Genomic DNA, 21,735 nt, shown 5'->3' with positions numbered 1-21,735 from the left:
CTCGGAGCTTCCGAGTGCCACGCAGAGGCGCCCCCTCCTGCCCGAAGAGGGAAAGCCCGGGCGCCCCCAGCCTTGACTTCATAATAAAGCTCCTCAAAGGCTAGGGCTCCCCCGCGCGTTCCAGCGCCCTGCACCTGTCGGGTTTCCCTACCCATCCTCGCAGGGGGACTCAGGGTGCGCGGGTAGACCAGGAGCGTGAGTGGCCCCGTGGTCAAGTGCAGCACTCCAGTGCCCAGGGCACGACGTTCCAGGGGAGGGGAGCGGGACATCCCCGAAGGCCGCCTCGCGGGAGGCGGGGAGGCTGCTGGGTGCACTGGGAGGGCGGGGAGCCCGCGGGAGGAGGCGGGCTGGGGGAGTGGGGGGGCGGCGGGGAGGGAGCAGGAGCCAAGCAAGAAAGTAGCAGAAAGTGAGGCTGGCAGGCGGCGGCAGAGGCAGGAAGTCTGTGCCGGAGAGCAGTAGAAATTAGAGCCAGGGAGGGACCGCGGCGGCAGCAGCCAAGGCGAAAGAGGAAACTGCCGAAGAGGAAGCTCTGCCGCAGCCGTAGCCTCTCTGCGCTCCGCATCCTCCGGCTCTGCATCCCCGCGCCCGGCATCCCCCTGCGTCCGCGCCGCGCCCCCGGCGCCCCCTCCCCAGCACACCCCCGGCCGCTCCACCGCGCTAGTCTGCCATGGCCCGGGAGAACGGCGAGAGCAGCTCCTCCTGGAAAAAGCAAGCGGAAGACATAAAGAAGATCTTCGAGTTCAAGGAGACCCTCGGAACGTAAGTGGGTGCTGGGGACCAGAGGGTGGAAGTGGCATCGGTGGCGGCAGCTTTGCATTGGTGGCTCCTGCTGCTGCTGCCGCCACCACCACCGCGGCAGAAATTGACTGGTCGCTGCGTCCTCATTGTCCCACGGTTCGCTCTTGCGGAGACCCTCCGCGAGTCCTCCGCGTGGGTCTGCGCCCACGGGTGACACCTCTCCTGGGCGGGGGAGGGGAGCGCTGGGCGCGTAGAGAACAGCCCACGCGGGAGGGCGACTTTCCTTTTTCCCTTGCCACCACCGCCCTCCACCGATTTTCTCCCCACGCGTGACTGTGGGCTGAGTATGGTGGATCTCGTTGGTCGTTGTCTGTGTGCACTTACTCACCATATGTATGGGCGCACTGGGTCGACGAAAGTGATCACGAGGAAATTAAGCTTTTGGTCCTGTCCTTACATCATATAATCCTATGGAACTGACATAAGCACGTACTAGGGGTAGGCAAGACTTTGGGATGGTCTCAGGATGACGGGAGGGAAGAATTTTGCAGTATTCAGAGTGACATGTGGGCAGAGCCTCCTCATCTGAATGTATATTTCACATAGGGTCAGTGGCACGCGCTGGGATGCATGTCCGGGTGGGAGGAGGGTTAGTGAGACTTAAGAGGCGGTTCTCCCTGCGGCTTCACGTAGTCTCATGCTTGATGGTTACATCTCAAGAAAGCAGAAATGATCAAAAGTGTGTGTCATCAGTGCTCTGAACATGTGCCTCTCAGCACAGCTGCAGTTCCCTTCCTGCGCATGAGTTGGTTTTGTTTTGTTTTGAAGCGCCTCAGATAGGTACACCGGCTGTGAAAGAATTCAGCGCTGCCGAATGAGTCTGAAGTTCAAGTTATTCCCCCTGCCACTAGATCAGTTTCTGTTTTTGATCAGATCGGTCCATCCAGATACAGTCACACATGTGCTGCATGAAACGAGCGTTTTGCTGGGGTTCAGGAGGTGTTGATCACACGGAGAAATAGAGGGGGGTGTTTCCCGGGCATATCTGTGTGGCTGGGTGCTTTTCTTTCCTTCCTTCTGTCCTTTCAGCCGCCTTATTTCTACACTTGCTTTGCTGTTTCAGGAACCTATTTTCAAACCAGCTCTAAACTCAAGAGTTCCACAGCTGAATATTGCTAATGATTTCCCTTGGCTGCCCCCACCTGCAGTGGGTCCCCCAGAGAGAAGTTGTAGGGTGGCATTCTCAGCTGTGCACCCGGATTCCTGGGACCAGTCTGTGCAGTGTGTGCTGAACAGGGTCACCCTGCCACCGCTGCTGTGCACCAGGGAAGGCATGTCTGTGCACCTACTTAATGTCTCTTAGCTTTTCAGTAAGGAGGGTTAGCCTCTTAACTCCCAGTTAAGATGTTACTTCTGGTCCAAACTTTTCAAGATTGTCGTTGAGGTTGAGGTTGTGATTCCGAGATGCACAACTTAGCAGAAAAACAGAAATGTACCTTTTGCTTGTCCATCAGGGACCTGACTTATGGTTGCAGATGGGGGACTGAAGATTTCGGAACACCCTCCTGTATGAACATATCCTCTTATGTGTCTTTTACCTGCCTGCAGGAACCCATTGCCTGCAGCCTTCAGGCAGGTGGATCCAATCTCCCTTCCACTGACTGTCCTCACTGGCAAAGCCCCAGGACCATGCTTGCACCTCTGCAGTGGCCAGGCTGCTGAGAAGGAGCCAGCTTTGAGCAGACTACACTGTGTAGCATGCTGTTTGGGTTCCTGGACTGGCTTCCATTTCTGGGAAGGACTGAGTTGTGACTTCATGCTGACTTGAGCTTAGGCAGAACAGCTTCATGGTCTTAAGCTGTGCTCCAGTGAGCTAGTTCTTTCCTAGGGTCTTTTCTGTTTGAAAATTGTTTGTTGCAAAGAAACTCTCTGGTGTAATGCTGACAGAATACCTAGGGTGATATTAGAAATACAATGATCAAGATTTTTAAAAAATTGAATGACCAATAGTATTGACAATTGTGATGGCATTCTTAAAATTATATTAAGAGCCAGGCACTTATTCTAAGCTTCTTGGGTGTATTAATCCACTTTGACTCACACCTAAATTCATGACATAATTATTTAGTGCTACCATAGTTTTCAGATGAGGAAATTGAATCATGAGAGAGACTGAGCTAACGAACTAGCTACTAAATGATGGAGATACTATTCAGAGTGCAAGGCAGAAGAGGTGTGTGTGTGTGTGTGTGTGTGTGTGTGTGTGTGTGTGTGTGTGTGTGTGTGTTCGAGTGCACATGGAGGCCAGAGGTCAATGTCAATACTGGATGTCTCCTTCCTTTGCTTCTGCCTTACACTGAACCTGGGTTTATCCATTTGGCTAGAGCTTTAGGGATGCAACTGTACTGGGATTACAGTTGAGGGTGGCTATGCCCAGATTTTATGTGGGTGATGGGAATGTAAATTCAGGTCTTCATGCTTGTGTGACAGACTCTTTCCTTACTGAGATATCTTTCTAGTTCCAGAACGACTTGCCATGATCCTCAATGCTGTTCAGATACTAATAGCCTAAAAAATGACAATTTAACCTGAGAGTAGGGGTTTAATCTGTAGCTGAGTGGTAGAGTGTTTACCTGCCATGTTCAAGGCTTGGGTTACATCCCAGGACTACAAATAATTATAAAAAGGGTTTTAGTATATAATTTATTAATACTTATTTAATAAGGATCCACATAAGAGAGTATTATGAATTACCTCTTATCTATATGCAAGGATTTCAAAGTTCTTGGGTTATCACTATTGTATCATCTCCCTGAACTTGCTAGAAGTGGTCCCAAGTTGAGGATGTCTGGCTCACCCAGGGCCAAGGCTAGTGACCTTGGCCTGAGACTTACTGTAGAAGTTACTTTCTGTCCCTTCAGTGTGGGCGTTATATCTGGACTTTTATTTATAATGAAGTCTAGTAGGAATCAGAGGCGTAGACAACAATAATTGAAGAATTGGTGTCTATGCCCAAAGGTCTGTGTAGCTCCAGCCACACTGTTCGCCACACTTTCAGCAGATAGCTTCAAGACCCTAAGGCAGGAAAACCCTGCCAGAAACTGGTCAAAATACTTTTGAAATAAAACATTGAAAAAAAAAAAAACAAACAAAACAGACCCGGAGGAGGATTCAGTAGCCAGGCTTTGTAATCTTGTATTTGCCAGTCTAATCCGGTATCTCCCTCCTAGGCTAGAAGGTATAATGTAAGAAACTGAGGGTCAAGGCCTTTTGTCCTTGTGCTTAGAGGGGCCTTGCTCCTCTAAGTAAGTAGGCCCAGGGTAAGGGGCCCAGAGAGTAATGACTAGATTGGGAGGATTGAAGAGGAGATTGAGGGAGGGGAGAGGTGTAGGCTCTCGTGTGGATATGTCTAATGCATGTTCAAGTCAGGTCCCAAGAAATACTTTCAACCTTTAAGTTTCACTTTAGTCTCCTTCAAAGGGAGATCCCAGAACCTAACCAGATCTCTGAGTGAGGTGGTGAGACTTAATTACTGTTTATTAATCAACAACATGTTTTCAGATCCTTGGCACACAGTGAGAGCAAATAAATGTTGTGTAACAGCAAATTAGAGATGGTAAACATTTCTGTTGGTGTATTTGCTAGGCTGTTAGAGCCATCTCTGCTGGAGGTGTGTGTGTGTGTGTGTGTGTGTGTGTGTGTGTGTGTGTGTGTGTGTGTGCGCACATGTGTTTATGTGCAGATGCATGCATTTGTGCACATCACATACAGGTGTGTAGGTAAGCTAGCGAACAGTCTTGGCTGTTTTTCCTCAGGCCACACCACTGTCCACCCCCCCCCACCCCCCAAGGTCTTCCACTGGCCTGGAACTCACTAAGAAGGCTAGGTTTGCTGGGCAGCAAGCCCTAGGAACCAGCCGTGGCCTGCCTCTGCTTTTCCAGCTGGCTTTCAAGAGCATGCTACCATGTCTAACGTTTTATTTTTGTTATTTTTAAAATCTTAAAGATTTGGCTTCTGGGGATGGAACTCACGTACTCCTGTTTGCAAGACAAACACTTTACCTACTGAGTTATCTCCCCAGCCACAGAGATGTCCTTAAGCACCTTCTGACAAAACAGAAACTTCACATCTATCATTCAGAGAAGGATGGGGAAGGTTTTCAAATGCCCTGACAGCTCAATATTTTGTGGTTCACTTGTGCCTGGGAAGCATTTCTAATTGTTTCTTGGGGTTTGCCTTGTGTGACTGACCAGGTGCACCTCTTTGGAGGGACTGTGTGTGTGTGTGTGTGTGTGTGTGTGTGTGTGTGTGTGTGTTCATGCAGGTGAGTGAGCACATATGTTTGCATGCATGTAGAGGATAGAGGTCCACCTTGGACCCTGAATTTTGAGACAGGGCTTTTCACTTGGCCTGGAGTTCACCTATTCCTAGGTTAGCTGGCCACGGAGCCTAGATTTCTGCCTGTCTCTACCTCCCCAGTGCTGGGTTATGACCACCATAAGGTTCAGCTTTTACATGAGTGCTGGGGATCAAACTCAGGTCTTCATGAGAGTGCAACAAGTGCTGTAACCGACCAAGCGGTCTCCCCAAACCCATGGACAGACATTTTTACGGTCATTCAAGCAGAGGAAGAAACAGACCAGACCAGCTGCTTACCCTGAATAAAGGGAGTGGCAATGTGTCGTTTTTTGTTATCTAAGTGCCAGGTGGGGGCTGCTTTAGGAGGAGAATAAATGGATATTTCTGTGAGGCAGGAACCATCTTTCCCACTTGTCTCATCCTTACACTGCTGAAATTGTTCAATAAATACACCCGTTGAGGACAAAAGTGATTGATTTGTCTGCAACCCTAGTTGGGAAATAGATTGGCCTTTTCTTTTAGTGGTGGGGTGTCTGTGTGTGTAAAGAATGCAAAACTACCTGGGGTAGTTTGCATATTTGCACTTCTGGTTATGCTGTGGATTTTGAGATCAGTCAGATTTTTAGCATCTGTGAAGATCATTTGAGAGATTAGAAAGAGAAGGAGGGATGTGAAGCCTGGGTCTCTCTGGGAGGCTAACCCAGCTGCAGTATTTGCTGTTAGTTTGGATTTCTCCATTTGTTTGGAGGCATGCTGAATATTCAGTGTATGCATCTAAGATTATCCCTGGAATACCTGCTATGCTCTAGGAAAATTGAAAAGAGATGAAGATGTCAAGCTGAGATGGTTCTGGTCCAGCTAAGGCTAGAAGGGAATTGAGGGGGAAGTGGAAGGGCTGAAGAAGTGATGCCTGGGCTTGGGTCACTTTAGCTTTTGCTCCAGCTTGGAGGGACTTGAGCAGAGGAGTGATACTTGGCTTTGCTGTGGGAGGTACTGACTGTCAGGTTCAAGGGCAGAAGCGGGGAGACCAGCTAGGAGCCTTCTCCTCTTGTGCTCTGGGTGAGTGGAAACAGTGCTGCAGTATGGGGAGGTTGGCCGTGAGTTACAAACTGCTGTTCTTATGCATGGGCTTAGTGGGATCTGGGAGGTGGAATTGTGGGCTAGAGCTTTTCCCCAGAGGAACTGATGAGGGCTGGGTCTCGTCTCAATCTGTGCTTTAAACGTGCCATCTGAGTGCACAGTAATTATGCTTGGTTGGAGTGTCAGAGGACACTCATGTACTCTCAGGGGAGGACATAGGGTTAACTTGTTGGGCTTTCCTTTGGCTGGGTCTCCATAAATCCCTCTAATCTTTCCTTTCCCCAGATAAATCTCCTCAAATCCCCATCCAGTCTCTCTCCTCCCTCTTTTCTTCCTCTCCCCTCTCTAAAGGTTTAGGTGGTATATCAGTAGGGAATTTTCATATTTTGTTGGTCAACTTGCCCAAGGGTGTCAGTCTCTTGGACCTCATGCCTGAGTTCTTACATCTCCAATTTCACAGGAATCAGCAGGGGACCCAAGGCCCCTCAGATTCACATTCCTTTCGTTAATGAAGGAATTTCTAATAGGTGGCTAACACACTCCTGGTGGCACAGTGAGCTGGCCAGGTTTCTTTTCTGACTCAATATGGCCAATTCAATGCTTATGTAGTGAAATCAGGAGGACATGTGGACTCTGGGAGAGATGCCAACATTATTTTTTCCTCAGTCCATGTCGGTTATGCCCTTTTGACTTTTTGTGGTGCTAGAGAGCACTTCTTTCTTTGACTGGCTTTTGATTAGATTCTATTTGATTTTTAAAAGCAGGTTTGTTATACATGTATATATAATGCAAACAAAGTTCACCATTCGGCTCGAATCACACCAGTAATAATCTCCAAATGCATGCCATAGGTCAAGTTCATTCTGTGGTAGACCACATTGATTCCTTGACTTCTACTATCAACTCTATGCCATGATTCTGTGTGTTTGACCGGAACTAAAATAAATGAAGGGATCATCTACCATGTGTGTGCCTGTCTATCCACCTACTTTAAGTGACAGAGATTCTCACTGGGTTGGAACTCACTAGGTAGGCTAGGTTGGCCAGCAGAAATCTGGGATTGCAAGAGCATACCATACCATACCATTGCAAGAGCATGCCTTTTTAATGTGGGTTCTGGGAATCCAACTTGGGTCTAATACCTTACCAGCTGAACTGTCTCTGCAGCCCTACAGATTCTGTTCTTGCTTGACACTGAATCCAGGGGACAAATAATTAAGATAGTTTATTTGCTGGGCCTGGGTAGAGGAGACAATAAAAGTGGAATAGAAAGTTCACATCAGGACAGCTGTTGATAGCTCTGTGACATGAGGTGTTTCCTTAATTTTTCTGGGTCAAGGTGTAGATAAAAGTTCCCACCTCCTGGATTGTGTAGGCTTCAATGACATCTAGACTGGAGCCTTTCAACAGCTGGGCTGATCACATAAGGTCCATTCGGGCCAGGAGCAGCAGAGAAGAGCATGCTAGTGTCTGTTGGAAATTGATTTTTGGATGCTCTTGTTGCAAATATGTAGAATGTGTATTTAACCTTTCAGAAAATTAATTTAAGCAGTCACAGACAAGCTGTCATTCAGCTAGGGCAGAACACCGGTTGATTGTTCTTCAAGGTACATTGAACAGCTATGAACCCGAGGTTACATGGGAGTGAGTGCAAGTTCTGTCAGACTCCATTGCTTCCCAGATGGGTGGGTTTTGGTCTTACTTGACCATTCTGAGCCTATGGCTTCCTCCATAAAACCAGGTACTAAGAGGACCTAAGGTGAAGGTAGCAATGAAGATGAAATGAAGAGTGCCTGGGAACCACCGAGAGTAGTGTGTGAGTTCAGGCTGAGTGAATGCAAGCTGTCTCATTTGTCCCTGCTCCACAAATGCTGTTTGCACAGATTTGGAGCCTGCCCTGGACCATTCGCAATTGTTGCCAGCAGGAGGTGATTAAACCATATAGAGCTAGCATTAACCGAAGGCTCAGCCTGAAAGCATTCTCCAGGCCAGCTTGTGAGCTGGAGTGACCTAGTTTGCTACATCCTTTCCTCAGGCTGGCTAACCAGATTTGCGTCTCTGCCTCTCTTCCTGTTTCCTGGGCTGAGTTTGAAAACTCAGTCTACATAAACTGGTGGAAGAGTCTTCTTCTCAAAGATGCCCAATTGTCCTCCCGCTGCTGTGTCTCTTGTTCAGCATCAGTATGCTGTTCCTTCAGGGCGGTTGTTTGCTTCTGCCTTGTTTCTTACTGCAAGTAACACATATGCACCCGTGCACAAAGTTATACACACTCTTTTATATTTTTGCAGTGCTGTAAATGAAACCCAAGGTCTTGTGCATGCTTGTTAACTCCTCTACCACTGTGCTATACCCCCAACTCTGAGAATAATATTTTAATTTGATGACTGAAGTCACTTACTTAGAATATCATTTCAGCACAGAGTTGTGTAGTTTATGCTCTTTGGAGCTGGGGAAATAGTTTAGTTGGGAGTACTTTAGCTTGACTCCCAGAACCCACCAAAAGTGTCTGGGTGTGAAGGCATGGGCATGTAATTCCTGTACCAGGGAGGCTCACACAGGTGCCTGCCTAGGCATGCTGGTGTGCCAGCTTAGCTTGCTTGATGATTTCCAGACCAGTGAGAGGACCTGTCTCAAAAAAAGGTGGATAGCACCTAAGGAATGACACCTGAGGGTGTCTTTAGGCCTCAACACATGCTCGTAGATGTTCACATCTACCCACATACACACGTGCACCTGCATACACACAAACATTCATGGGCAGGCATGCCTGATATCCTAGTTCCTTCCCCTGCTGATGTGAAAACAAAGCAACTCAAAGGAGAAGGGGTTCATTTCACCCTTCAGTTCCACAGTGCAGTCCATGATGGCAGGGGAGTCAAAAGCTTCAGGCACTTGAAGCGGCTGGTCACAATTGCATCTACAAGCGGGAACAGAGAGCAATGAATGCACACTGCTACTCATTTCCTTTCCTCCATTTATAAAGTCCAGGGAGTGGTGCCACTCACAGTAGGTGGGTCTTCCCACCCAATTAATGCAATCAAGATAATCCCCCAGAGGCAAGGCGATTCTAGATTCTGTCAAATTGATGGCTAACACTGACATCACACATAGGCACAAAAGGAATCTCTGACACTACTAGGCCTCGCACATGGTTGGTAAGTGTTCTGCCACTGAGCTAGTCCTCAGGAAGTTGTATAGTTTAAAATTCCTACCTACTGCCTTTATTTTAGTGGATTTTGCCATGGCACAGTGCACATATACACACACCACAGAAGCACAGGGAAAAATTTGTTAGAAGCTGTCTTTGTTGGGTTTTGAGATGGGGAGTGGGAGAAGATCTCAAAAGCTCCGAATTTCTAAGGTCACAGGCTCTAACGCTTGGGAGCTAGGTTCCAAACTGGACATTGTCCTTGTTATTGTAGCCTCTGTTTATGGTCAGCGTCTTATATCATGATCTGCTGGGAACGCAACTGTTCATGCTCTACCTGTTGAGAGGATGTCTCTCTGTCTCTCACGAGCTCACCTTAGATCACTGGAACCAGTTTTACAATGAGTTGGATTTAGCATAATAGATGGAATCCCAAATGCATCATATTAAATAAAGCCTTGGGCAGCCCCTGAAAGAGGAAGTTACTGCTTAATGAGTCTCTTGCTGTAGACCACATTAAGAGGCACAAAACACCAAGGACCATGAATTTTTGCTTGTGAGTCTGTTTTAAGATTTCATTCTAAGTTTTTGTGGTTGTTTTCTGAGGCATGTTTCTTTTAGGAAGTGAAATCTTACATAGTAATTAGGGTCCTGCTCAGGTTTAGAGAAAGCCCAGAGACCATGGGACGAGTACAAGGGACTTGGTGCTCGTAAAGATGAAAAAAGCGTTGGCTTTATGTGTTTCCTGTTCTTTGTGTTTCAATAATTGTGGTTAAACGTGTAAGTTAAAACTAAATTATTGTAGCCATTTCTAACTGTATAGTCCACATTTATGTTGGGCAACCACTACCACCATCCTTCTGTAGAAGTTCTTACTCTACCAAACTGAACCTCTGTACTCATTAACTAGTGCCTTCCTCTTCCTCCTTCCCCAGGTCCCTGCCAATCACCATTCCACTTTCTATTGTTCTGGTTTTTACGTCTTTGAAATGCCTTATAAAAATGTGTTTAAGGGGCTGGAGAGATGACTCAGGGGTTGGAGAGATGGCTCGGAGGTTAAGAGCACTGACTGCTCTTCCAGAGGTCCTGAGTTCAATTCCCAGCAACCACATCGAGTCTCACAACCATCCCTTATGAGATCTGGTGCCCTCTTCTGGTGTGCAGATATACATGGAAGCAGAATGTTGTATATATAATAAATAAAATCTTTTAAAAAATGTGTTTAAGTCCATTTTACCTAGAATGTCTTCCAGTTTGTCTAAGCTGTAGCAGACATTGTGATTCTCAAACTTGTGAAGTGTTTTTATTTCACTGTATGAATATACTGTATTTTTGCTTATTTCTTCATTATTAGACCTACCCTCTACTTCTTGTCAACTCTGAATAATGGTTCTGTCAACCTGGATATGTAAATGTCTCCTCAAGATCGTGGTTTTAATTCTTTTGGGCACATATACAGAAATGTCAGATCGTATGATAGATAGGTCTGTGCTACACACACACACACACACACACACACATTTTATAGGGGAGGTTCTCACTTAGCTCAGGCTGGTCTTGATGTTACTAGGTAGACAAGAATGACCTTGAACTCCTGATTCTCTTTTTTATCATCTCCATAGTGCTAGTATTACAGGTGTGAACCACCATGCCTAGATTCCATGCTTCGTTTTAGTTTTTGTTTGTTTTTTTCAGTTCTGGGGATTGAACATAGAGTCTTATGCATGAGAGATACTAGGTAAACACCATACTTCATTTTAATTAAATTATTTTAGTGTGTTTTGCATGGATGTGGAACATGCACATGTGTGTGCACATATATGCTCACCTATACATGCTCACCCATACATATGCCTGAAGAAGCTGCAACAGGATGTTGGTTGTCTTCCTGTCAGTCTCAGTTTTATTGCCTTGAGACAGGATTTCTCACTGAACAGGAAATTCACTGTTGTTTTTGACTAGTCTGGTTGGCCAGTGAGCTCTCTGGATCTGTCTGTCTCTCTCCCCAAGTGCTGATGTTACAACCATGCCCAGCCATGGCTGGCTTTTCATGTGAATGCCGGGGATTCAAACTGAGGTCCTCATTTTTGCAGAGTAAGCATTCTCACCTGCTAAGCCATGATTCTGTTTTGAGGTACTGCCATCTATTCTCTATGTTTCACAGTGTGCAAAGTAGCTTTTATAGCTCTGATTTCTTCTGATTCTTCAAATAGCTTCATAGTAAATGAACTATATTCTCACCTCTTTTTACAGATGAGAAACCCAAAGGTCAGAGTTGTTAAATGACTCAGGTTAAAATGCTGTTGAGTGGTGAGTAGACGTCTAGCTTCTGATTCTTAACTTTTCTTCCCATCTCATGATGCTAACAAAGCTCCTTGATGGAGCTAGTACATAGAGGAGGTGCTGACCATAAAGAAGGAGACCAAGTCAGCACTCTTTGGTGAATACTTATGGCAGGACAGCAGAGTGCATCGGAAGTTGCTGGCAGGGAGGCTTGGCTGATTTTAGCCCTTGCTGAGAACTCCCATCTGGGTCCATTTCATGCTACTCATGGTTTAGTAATCTATTTGCAAGACTCCTGAGCAGAGTTCTCCTTGGACAAATATCAGGGGGATGTAGAGGACAGGAACTAGCTAGCTAGTTTCTGCCTAGCTCTGTCAGTCAGGAACTGACTTGATCTCACCGTCTGTGTGGCTTGATTACCTTGATACGTGTGAATCATATGCTCACATTACAGATGCTTTGTAAGTCCCAAATGAGCCAAGCCAGCTGTGCAGCAGAGTGTACAGAGAGACCTATGTCACCCAGAAGGTGTTACTCTATTATACAGATTATAGCTTTGTGAATGAACCCTCCCCAGGTGTGTTAGCTACATGCTCACCTTTGAAAGGCAACTATCATCTGTAGATGGAGTTTCTGTTTCACTTGGTCCCACTGGCCTTCAGCCCCAAATAAACAGATCAAGATTTATATTAATTATAAACTGTTTGTCTGATGGCTCAGGCTTCTTACTGACTAGCTCTCTCTTAATCATTAACCCATAACTATTAATCTATGTATTTCTACATGGCCTTATCTTACTGGAGAATGCTCCAGCATGTTACTCCTTTGGCCTCTTGCTCCCTCAGTAGCTACATGGCATCTCTCTGGTGGCTCCCTTCTGTGTCCTCTCTGCAGAATTCTCTTGGTCTCCTAGCCCTGCCTATACTTCCTGCCTGGCTACTGACCAATCAGTGTTTCATTCATCAACCAATAAGAGAAACATATATACAGAAGGACATCCCCCATCAATCATCTTTTGGGCAGGTCTTCCATAGAAATTGGTCATATAGTGACCTTGATTCTGCTCCCAAAATTTCTTAGTATATTTCATCTGACCCTACCTAGGTGATTATTATTATTATTATTATTATTATTATTATTATTTTCAGTCTCAGCTTTTAAGTGATTGACACCTTATAAGAAACCTTTAAAAAGAAATTATAAAAAAATATTATCTAGTGAGAGAATTTGAAAAACATGGAAGGGTATTGTCTTGGTCCATTTTCTGTAGCTGTAACAGGAAACTATAGACTAGGTAGTTTATAAAGAAAAACGGTTTACTTGGTTCACAATTCTGGAGCTCCAAGGGCATGGCTCATGCATGTACTTAGTATCTGGTGGGTTTTATTTGCAGGCAGGAGACCTTCCATATATATATTTTGTTTGTTTTAAGAAGCCACTATTGAAATTATGGAAGACCCACTCCCATGATCTTACTCAATCCTGATGACTTCCCACAGGCCTCACACAGGCCCGACTTCCAAATTGCCGTTAGTGGCCGGCTTGTGTGCATTCAGTTTCTGTAAGTGAGTTCTGGGGATACACCTAACAGCTGGTATAAAGAAGTGACTAGGTGGCTGGATGAACATTGGGCACTCAGCTCCTCCAGGGATGGTGGCCCCAGAAGTTGTTAATGAGGGTAGCCTCTTGGTTGTTGTAGGGCGGTGAATATTTACTGACTGGTGATATTATTGATATTTTGTCATTCTACCAGCAGCTGTTGGTTGGGCCACTATGGGAAGGCTTGCTTTGGGCTCTGGATGTGGTAGTGGCAGTCTTGGTTGGATGCCACAGATGACTGGCTATGTGAAGTGTATCAGTGTTTTGTGCTAGCTTCATGGTTGTGGTGATAATATTCCTTGATTTACTGTCATGCTCACCTCTTCTGCCCTCACCACCACTTGTAAACATGTCCCCAGACTCGGCAGTGTTACAGAACCTGGTGCCAACATGAGATCCTGCTTAACTGGCTTGTAGAGAGCTAATAATATACCTGAGAAAAAGGAGATAAACAATAGTCATGCCCAAGTGTGGCTGACTGTCCCTGATAGGGTGTGATATGGGAATGTGGCTTCTCAGTTGTTTCATGACAGGTGACACAAAATAAATACCATTTCACACATAGCCCCTTCTTTTGACAAAGTGAAAATATCTGATACCTTTAAGCTAACTTCTTTGCTACATTTTTCCCCCTTTGAAATACAGTTTCACATAGCTCGGGGTGGCCTCAAATTTGCTATGTAGCCATAGATAGTTCTCAACTTCTGATCTTCCTGTATCCACCTTCCAAGCAAGTGCTGGGAGTACAGGAATGGACCACAATTAACTTATATGGCACTGAAGATTGAAGCCAGGATCTCCTGCATGGTAGGCAGGTACTATATCCCCAGTCTCCATAGTTTGGACCTTAGTTGTCTGCCAAATTCTCCTGTGTTAAAGGCTTGTTCTACCTTGATACTGTTGCAAGGTGATGGAACTTTCAAAAGCTGGGTTCCAATGAGAAGTCTTTGGGAATGGATGATGGGACTCCAGGTTCTGCATCTCCTTCCCTTTTAGGTCCTTGACACCAGGCGAGCATCTCCTCCCTGATCTGTTCCATCTTGATGTGCTGTTTTACAACAGGTCCAAAAGCAATACGGCTATCAACCCAGCACTGCCCAAACTTGAGCCCAAGGAGACTCCTTCTTTTCTCTGGTGTTTGTTACAGTGACAGAAGTGACTGATACATTCCCTTGAGAAGATTTTCAGAGTCATCCCATCTTGCACTTAGATGATCGAATGGAGAGCAGGTGGCCCAGCAGTCTTCTTACACAGGTGGTGGAACCAGGAGCTTTGAGATTAATTGACCTGTCCAAGATCTCATGTTGAAGCCTGACGGTATAGCGGCCACTAACTATTTGACTGAGGTTTTCCCCTCGGTGTCACCTAGATGTGGACATTGAACATTATGAAGAACTGGTCCCAGCTCTGGTGCAGCCATGGTTCCTAGAGAACATGGTGCTTTGCGGGCTTTGTCATTGTTTTCACACTTCTGTGGCCGTATGATTCACTTTGTAGGTGTGAATTATTCTGAGGGTAATGGCCTACTGAGAAATGCAGAGCTGAGTGGTTAGTACTTCAGTTCCCTAGGCCTGGTTTCCTCCCACTGTGCTGTGCTGTGGATCACAGGCTCTATCTCCCCAAGTCAGTGGAGCAGTCAGAGCCGAGGGTAGGGTATATACTCTTGTGCTGAGGTGGGCAAACATGTCCCCATGTCCTCAGGGAGCAGGTCTGTATCCAGGGACAGAACCTAGCTCAGATGGAATACAAGTACACTTAGTAAATTCTTGAAGGCTTATTGGGAAAATGAATGATGAGTGGAAGAAAAGCAACATTGCCTTTGGTTAGATCAATGACGCTCCAGTTCCAATGGTGCCACTTAGATGTATGAGGCTTTGGCTGCGTTACATCCACCTAGTTGCTTTTTACATTAATTTTAAAATTTCTTTGTCTTATATTTTTTATTACATTTATTTGTGGGTGTGGGTGTGGGTGGACACTTACATGCCACTGTGTGGAGGTCAGAGGACAACATTCAGGAGCTGCTTATCTCATTCTCTGTTGTGGGTCACAGGGATCAAACTCTGGCTGCCCTGCTTGGCAGTGGGCACCTTTAACCATTGAGCTATTTCACTGCCCTCTACTCCTCTGCCTTTTTTGAGATAAGGTCTCATGTAGCTCAGGGTGACTTTAGACTCAATTTGTAGCTCAGAATGACCTGAACTCTCAATCCTCCTCTCTCTCCCTAAGACTGAGTTTACAGGCATGTGTCACCATGTCCAGCTGAAGATAGCAGTTTATCTTTCCAGCTTATGGTGAAGATCTTATCATACACAATTTTTGAGGGGTTTAGGCATGCTCCATACTCTGGGTGCAAAAAGAAGGGCACAAACGATTTTTAAGCAGGTGGGTGTTAGATTCCATCACATGATTACTTTTAGTGGAAAGATTTTGATCTGGTGCCTTCAGGAATCCTAGTAGAAATCCATTCCTGGGACCTACAGCATGTTTTTAAGAATAAGAAACTAAGCCTTAAAGATCTATTGGTTATTTTTCTTGTTCTACCACAAAACACCTGACAGAAGCAACTTAGTGGAGGAAGGGTTGTTTTAGCTAATAATCCATCATGATGGGGAATCATGGCAGAAGATACATAAAGTAGCTAGCTGGCCCGAGAGAGAGAGAGAGAGAGAGAGAGAGAGAGAGAGAGAGAGAGAGAGAGAGAGAGAGAGAGAGAGAGAGAGCTGCTGGCTGGTGCTTAGCTCTTGTTTTCCTTTTCATGGAGTCTAAGTCCCTCGTCCTTGGAATGGTGCCACACACAGTTGGGGTGTGTCTTCCCGCCTCACTTAACCCAGTCTGTAAAAATGTCTAACAGACATGCCTATAGGTTTGTCTCTAGTTGATTCTACATCCAACTGAGTTGACAATCAACGTGAATTGTCACGGCAGCCTTCAGGAGATCCTTGTAAAAGAGTCTATTTTGTTGGAATGAGCTTAGAGGAAGAGATAAGATATAAGAGATATTGAAGTGTCATAAGGTGTTGGACTGGAATTAAGAGGTGGTGGTCATGTGGATTATGGCCAGGAGGAGGTTGGGTAGTCATGATGGAAGCATTCCATCAGTCATTCACTCATCAGTTTTTTAGTGTCTCTGTGATGGAGCAATGATGGAAGAATCTTGCATGTTATCTCCGTGGCCTGTGATGGCTGTACTCCATCATCATAATGGCCTATGAAGAAGCCACATGAAGAATATGTGGGTCCCAGTTGAGAGCATCAGTCTTATCAATCTTATGGCTGCCCTCATTTGCTCAAATAGTTCAGGTGAATAAAACAGAATGGCTCTCTGGTCCCTTCCCTTGGGTTCTGTAACTATGGTCTCCCTTCAATCTTATGATTGTTCCTTCAATTGTAGACTTGTACTATCGAGGATCAGTTGTCAGATATATATATATATATATATATATATAATATATATATATATATATATATGTGTGTGTGTGTGTGTGTGTGTGTGTGTGTGTGTGTGTGTGTGTGTGTGTTCATATGTGTTGTACACATGTTTGCATGTATGCAGAGGGCAAAAATCAATTCTAGGTGTTGTTCCTTAGAAGCTGTCCACCTAGATACTTTGTTGTTGTTGTTGCTTGTTTTGAGGCAGGGTCTCTTATTGGGCTAGAATTGTCCAGATAAACTAGGCTTGGCTAGCTAGTAAGTCTTAGGAATGCTCCTGTCTCCATCTCCCCAGCAGTGAGGTTACAATGTGTGTACCACCATGCCCAGTTTTCTCTCTTTTCCATGTGTTTTGGGAGATTAAGCTCAGACCCTCTTGCTTGCAAGGCAGTCACTGTCAACTGAACTGTCTCCTTAGCCAAACAAATCTGACTTCTTTCCTCTCCCCCCCCTCCCTCCCTCCTCCTCCCTCGCTGTAACTGACCCTGGGGCTTGCGCATTCTTATCAGATATTCTGACACAAGCTCTGTGTCCCCCAGCAGTTGTTCTATTCTTTTGTGCAGTTGTTCTTTGATGCCACCCAAAGCCCTTTGCACTCAGAGACATATTCTTGCACTCAGTCTCTGTATTTCCCCCAAATACCTAGCACACTGAGTAATGCAGAGTTTGGGTCGCCTTAAAAAAACTCCTAGGCAGTGTAAGTGCCTCTGTGGTGACCGAGGCAGCTGCTTTCCTAAATGTTTTTGTTACTGATAAGCCCTTAAGAATGCTTTCTCATATTTTCTCCTCCGGATTTCTTCTTTAAATCATCGCTGTTTTCCACGTGTGGGTTACTCACCGTCCAGGTTATCCAGCATGAAGTTTTAATCCACAGGCTTTGCCTCACTTCCCTGCTAGTCTGTTTACAGGCCCTTCAACTGAAAGTGGAAGAAGATGAATTGTAGGAGAAATAACCTTAGGACATGTGTTAGGGTGTCAAAACAGCTCTTAGCTCCATAGTGTGGAAGGAAAATATGAATGATGAATGACTATGAATGGTCCCGCCCTTCTATTGATTGGGCAACCAAGGTTGGCTGTGTCTGAGGGCATCCCACTGATTTTCTGTTGCTTTTCCTGCCCAACATTCTCCCATCCTTTCCAGTGTGGCTTCTTGTAGTTTTGAGATTTTCCCCAGAAACAGTGTGTACTTGGCCTTTTCTTTTGGGCCCATATCTATGCAGGTGTTATGTGCAGATGTGAATACATATTTGTGTACATGTAATATGGAGGTCAAAGGTCAACCTTATTTGTTGAGACAGTGTTGCTCACTGTGACCTGGGGCTATGAGATAAGACTAGGCTAATTGGCCTGTGAACCCCAGAATCCATCTGTCCCCGCCTCTCCAGTGCTAGGAGTACAAGTGTGTGCCACTGCACCCACCTTTTAAATGTGGGTTCTGGGAATCAGACTCAGGTCCTCACGGTGTATGGCAAATTGATTATTGAGCTATTTCTACAGCCCTGGCTTTTTCATTTTTTTCTCTTCATAAACTGAACACTTTAACAATTTTATGATTGTCTATATTTTGCATACCAGCTTATCTAAAGCCAGAAGATGATGCTATCTATGGTTTGCATTGTTTTTCTTCAGAAAATGTGACATCTGTACAAAGAAAAACTTCTAGGCATTTACAGTTAGTACCTCCTGACTTTTCGTCCCTCTCAATTTGACAGGCCCTTTGTCTCAATGTCCCAGATTCATTGACTCTGAGGTAAAAGTCCTGTCCTCAGTACCTTGGCCAAGCTTTCTGAGTAAAAAGAAACCCCACAGTTCTCCTTTGCCAACATCTATTTTTTTTTTTTTTTTTTTGTGGTACTAGGTGTACTGAAGAGGTTGCAAGAACTGGTGTGGTGGGAGGGTGTGAGGATGGTATGAGAAAGAGAAACGAGGTTTACAGTATCTGAGTATCTTCTAGACACTGCTTCCCTAGACCCTTGACTTTGTGACAGGTCATTTAATGACTGCACCACACTTCGGATTAAATTTCGATGAGGAGAACTGACTGGCCTCAAGTCACATGATGGATAAGTCCTCAGGAAAAATTCGAACTTAGTTCTTTCTAAAGAAATTTCTAGATGACTGTGTTCAGCTCACAACAAACTGAGAGAGGGCTATGCATCTCCTCCAGGATGTGTCCTATAGCCTCCCTCTGGTTTGTTTTTGTAGGTTCCCTAGAGGGACCTTCCAGGGACTCTGTGTAGATTCTTTGGTTCTGTTGCTGTTGCAAGCTCAGAACTTCACCCTTCCCCTGGGGCTTGCCCTAGAGCCCTGAGCTGGGGCATCTCAGTCTGCAGTGTGCTGGGTCTGGAAACTGACCTGGTGTGTGCTTGTCAAAAACCGGTGTTGAGGAAAGATATGGGCATTTTATGGGTTGAGAATACATTTTGTTACAGTTTTGCTATTTCTATCCTGGCAAAGTAAAGCAAGTTCTTTCTTTCTTTCTTTCTTTCTTTCTTTTATTTCTTTCTTTCTGTCTGTCTGTCTGTCTGTCCCTGGTCTCAAGTGCATGCAGGTAAATGTGTGTATATGCACAGGATATGGATGCTGGAGAATAGCCTTAGCTGCTGTTCCTTGCTGCTTTCCACCTTTTTAATTTGAGACAAGGGACCCAATTTTTTTGTATTTTGTATTTTGAGTTCATTGGCTTGGAACTCATCTAGTAGGCTGGATAGTGTCATCTACCCAGCAGTGTGTATCTCCAGGGCTGGCAGTTTTGTGTGGTTTCTGGGAATTGAAGTCAGGCCTTCCTGCATATAAGGCAAGCCCTGCACTGACTGAATTATCTTCCAGGCAAAGAAAGTAATTTGTAGCACATCCATAGAACAGAAACTTCCAACTAATTTCCACACCAACAACGGCAACAGCAGCAGCCACAAATAAAACTCAACTACATTGTAGCCTTTTCTTAGGATTCCAGCAAGCAAAATGTAGTGGTTGCTGGAATTGGGACGTGCATGTCATCTAGACCTGTGTGTCATCTATAGCTTAGGTGTCCATCAACAAAGGGTTGCAGGAAATTCAGTCAGACATCCAGAAATGCAGAGAAGTCTGGTTAGTTTCTCAAAGGCTAACCATGTACAGGACTACTCTTGTCAGTCCCTCCCCCACCTCTTTTTTCTTCCAGACAGGGTTTCTCTGTGTAGTCTTGGCTGTCCTGGAACTTTGTAGGCTAGGCTGGTCTCAAACTCACAGAGATTCACTTGCCTCTGCCTCCTGAGTGCTGGCGTTAAAGGTGTGCAACACCACTGTCTGGCTAGTCCCTGTTCCTTTTGCATGACCTGTTACTTAACTGGCCACTTATCTCAACTGATTATGACAGATAATTTTAAAATTAACTTATTCTTTGACAATTTCCTACATGTAGTTAGTAATTCTGCTTATACTTGTCCTACCACCCCCTTAACCTTTTACCTTTACCAACTCACCCCCTCCTCCAACCAAGTCTCCAATCCACTTTCATTTATTTTTGTGTGTGACCCATTGGAGCATGAATAAATACATCACCAGTGGCTACACCACTTCCTGGCCTCCAGCAGCCATTGACTGTCATGAGCTACCTTGAGTGGGTCTGGGCCCTGTGAACCGCTTCCCCATCAATGATTAAACACTTAGTGGTTATGTCTTGTGTTTGCCTTTCTAGCAGCTACAATTGCTCTGCGTTCATTAGTGCCATGGCCATATCACCAGCCTAGGGCAAATGTTTTATGGCCCCATCCTCGTTGCTTGGCTTGTACATTCTTTCCACCTTCTTTTCCACAGTGTTTGATGAACCTTGAAGAGGGTGATATGGGAATCCAGGCTAAGGCAAAGCATTCACCAGTCATGTGTTCTCAACACTTTGCCCAGCATGAGTCTCGGCATTAACCAGCATTCATTGCAGAGAAGCTTCTTAGATCAGCCCGAGGGAAACACACTAGTTTATGGGTGTAAACATAAATATTTAGGAGACTAGGACAGATATGTTTTGATGCCAAGCACATTACCCTCACATAAGGTATTTTATTTTATCCTATTTTCAAAATTCTTACTCTAAAGCAATCTTTTTCTTTTCATATCACAATGTGTTATAAATGTTACTCAAAATGTTATTAAATCTGGTGCCTTTTTCTCAGGGCTCCTTAACTTTGAAGAATCATTATTATTGTGTATAAATGACTCATCATATATTATGTACCTCAAGCAGTTTTTTTATATTCTCAATAATTGGAAAGCACCAGGAGAAAAGCAATAGGAAAATTAAAAATGTGGGGTATTCACTCTGTTAAGAAAGATCTGCCAGCTTGATAGGCAGTTACTCACTGTTTCTGTTTAGGATATGTTTTGAAATCTGTTTCTCTAATGATTTGTGTGGAAGGTGACCTTTTCCTGTTGTCACAGGAACTTCTTAGCAATCAGAAGCAGTTTGAGCTGTATCTGATGTTGAGTTAACATCCAGAGGTATCAGAAGCCAAGCTGTTTACTGTTCCGGTTTGGTTCCAGTTTTGCCTGCCATTCATCCTGAGCAAGTTTCCAACAGGAGCAGCTGAGCTCACAGGTGCCTGCACCTTAGTCTTCTGGAGTCCAGTGTGACCTCTGAGGTTCTGGACATACATCCCTCTGGGGCAAGTTTCAGAGATGTTCCACCTACTAAAGTCACAGATAGGCCCACATACAAAGGGCTTTATGCTAAATTTAGTGTCTTGAATACTCTCTCTGACTTGAAATTCTTTGTGTGTGTGTGTGTGTGTGTGTGTGTGTGTGTGTGTTATGAACATTTGTTTGTGTGTGCACATGTGTACACTTGTGTATATGTGTGCATGTAGAGGGCAGAGGCTAACACAGGGTGTCTTTCTTGATTGTCATCCTAGTTTTTTAAGACAAGGTCTTTTGCTAAACTTGGAGTTCCCTGATCATCAAGACTACCTGGCCAATGAGTCCCAGGGACTCTCCCCTGTCTGCCTCCCCAGTGCTGGGATTGCAAGCGTGAATCACTGTGTCCAGCTTTTTATTGGATGCTAGGAATTGGAACTCATGTCCTCAGGCTTCATTATATGGCAAATACTTTACCCAAGAAGCCA

General features: G+C 45.0%; 1 protein-coding gene across 3 annotated transcripts in view; it reads left to right on the top strand.

Annotated features, from left to right (window-relative positions):
- Positions 1-667: 667 nt before the first annotated feature.
- The window catches only part of Camk1d (calcium/calmodulin dependent protein kinase ID), a 395,032-nt gene continuing 373,964 nt past the window's right edge, over positions 668-21,735 (top strand). For all 3 annotated transcript variants that reach the window (XM_035441489.1, XM_027405184.2, XM_027405182.2), the window contains exon 1: positions 668-759. In XM_035441489.1, coding sequence (XP_035297380.1) covers positions 668-759 — 92 coding nt within the window. The remainder of the gene's footprint in view (positions 760-21,735) is intronic.

This window comes from Cricetulus griseus, chromosome 3, assembly GCF_003668045.3.
Source record: "Cricetulus griseus strain 17A/GY chromosome 3, alternate assembly CriGri-PICRH-1.0, whole genome shotgun sequence".
NCBI classification, from domain to species: Eukaryota; Metazoa; Chordata; class Mammalia; order Rodentia; family Cricetidae; genus Cricetulus; species Cricetulus griseus.
The sequence above is the reverse complement of the archived record's forward strand: the minus strand, read 5'-3'. Positions and strand labels throughout refer to the sequence as shown.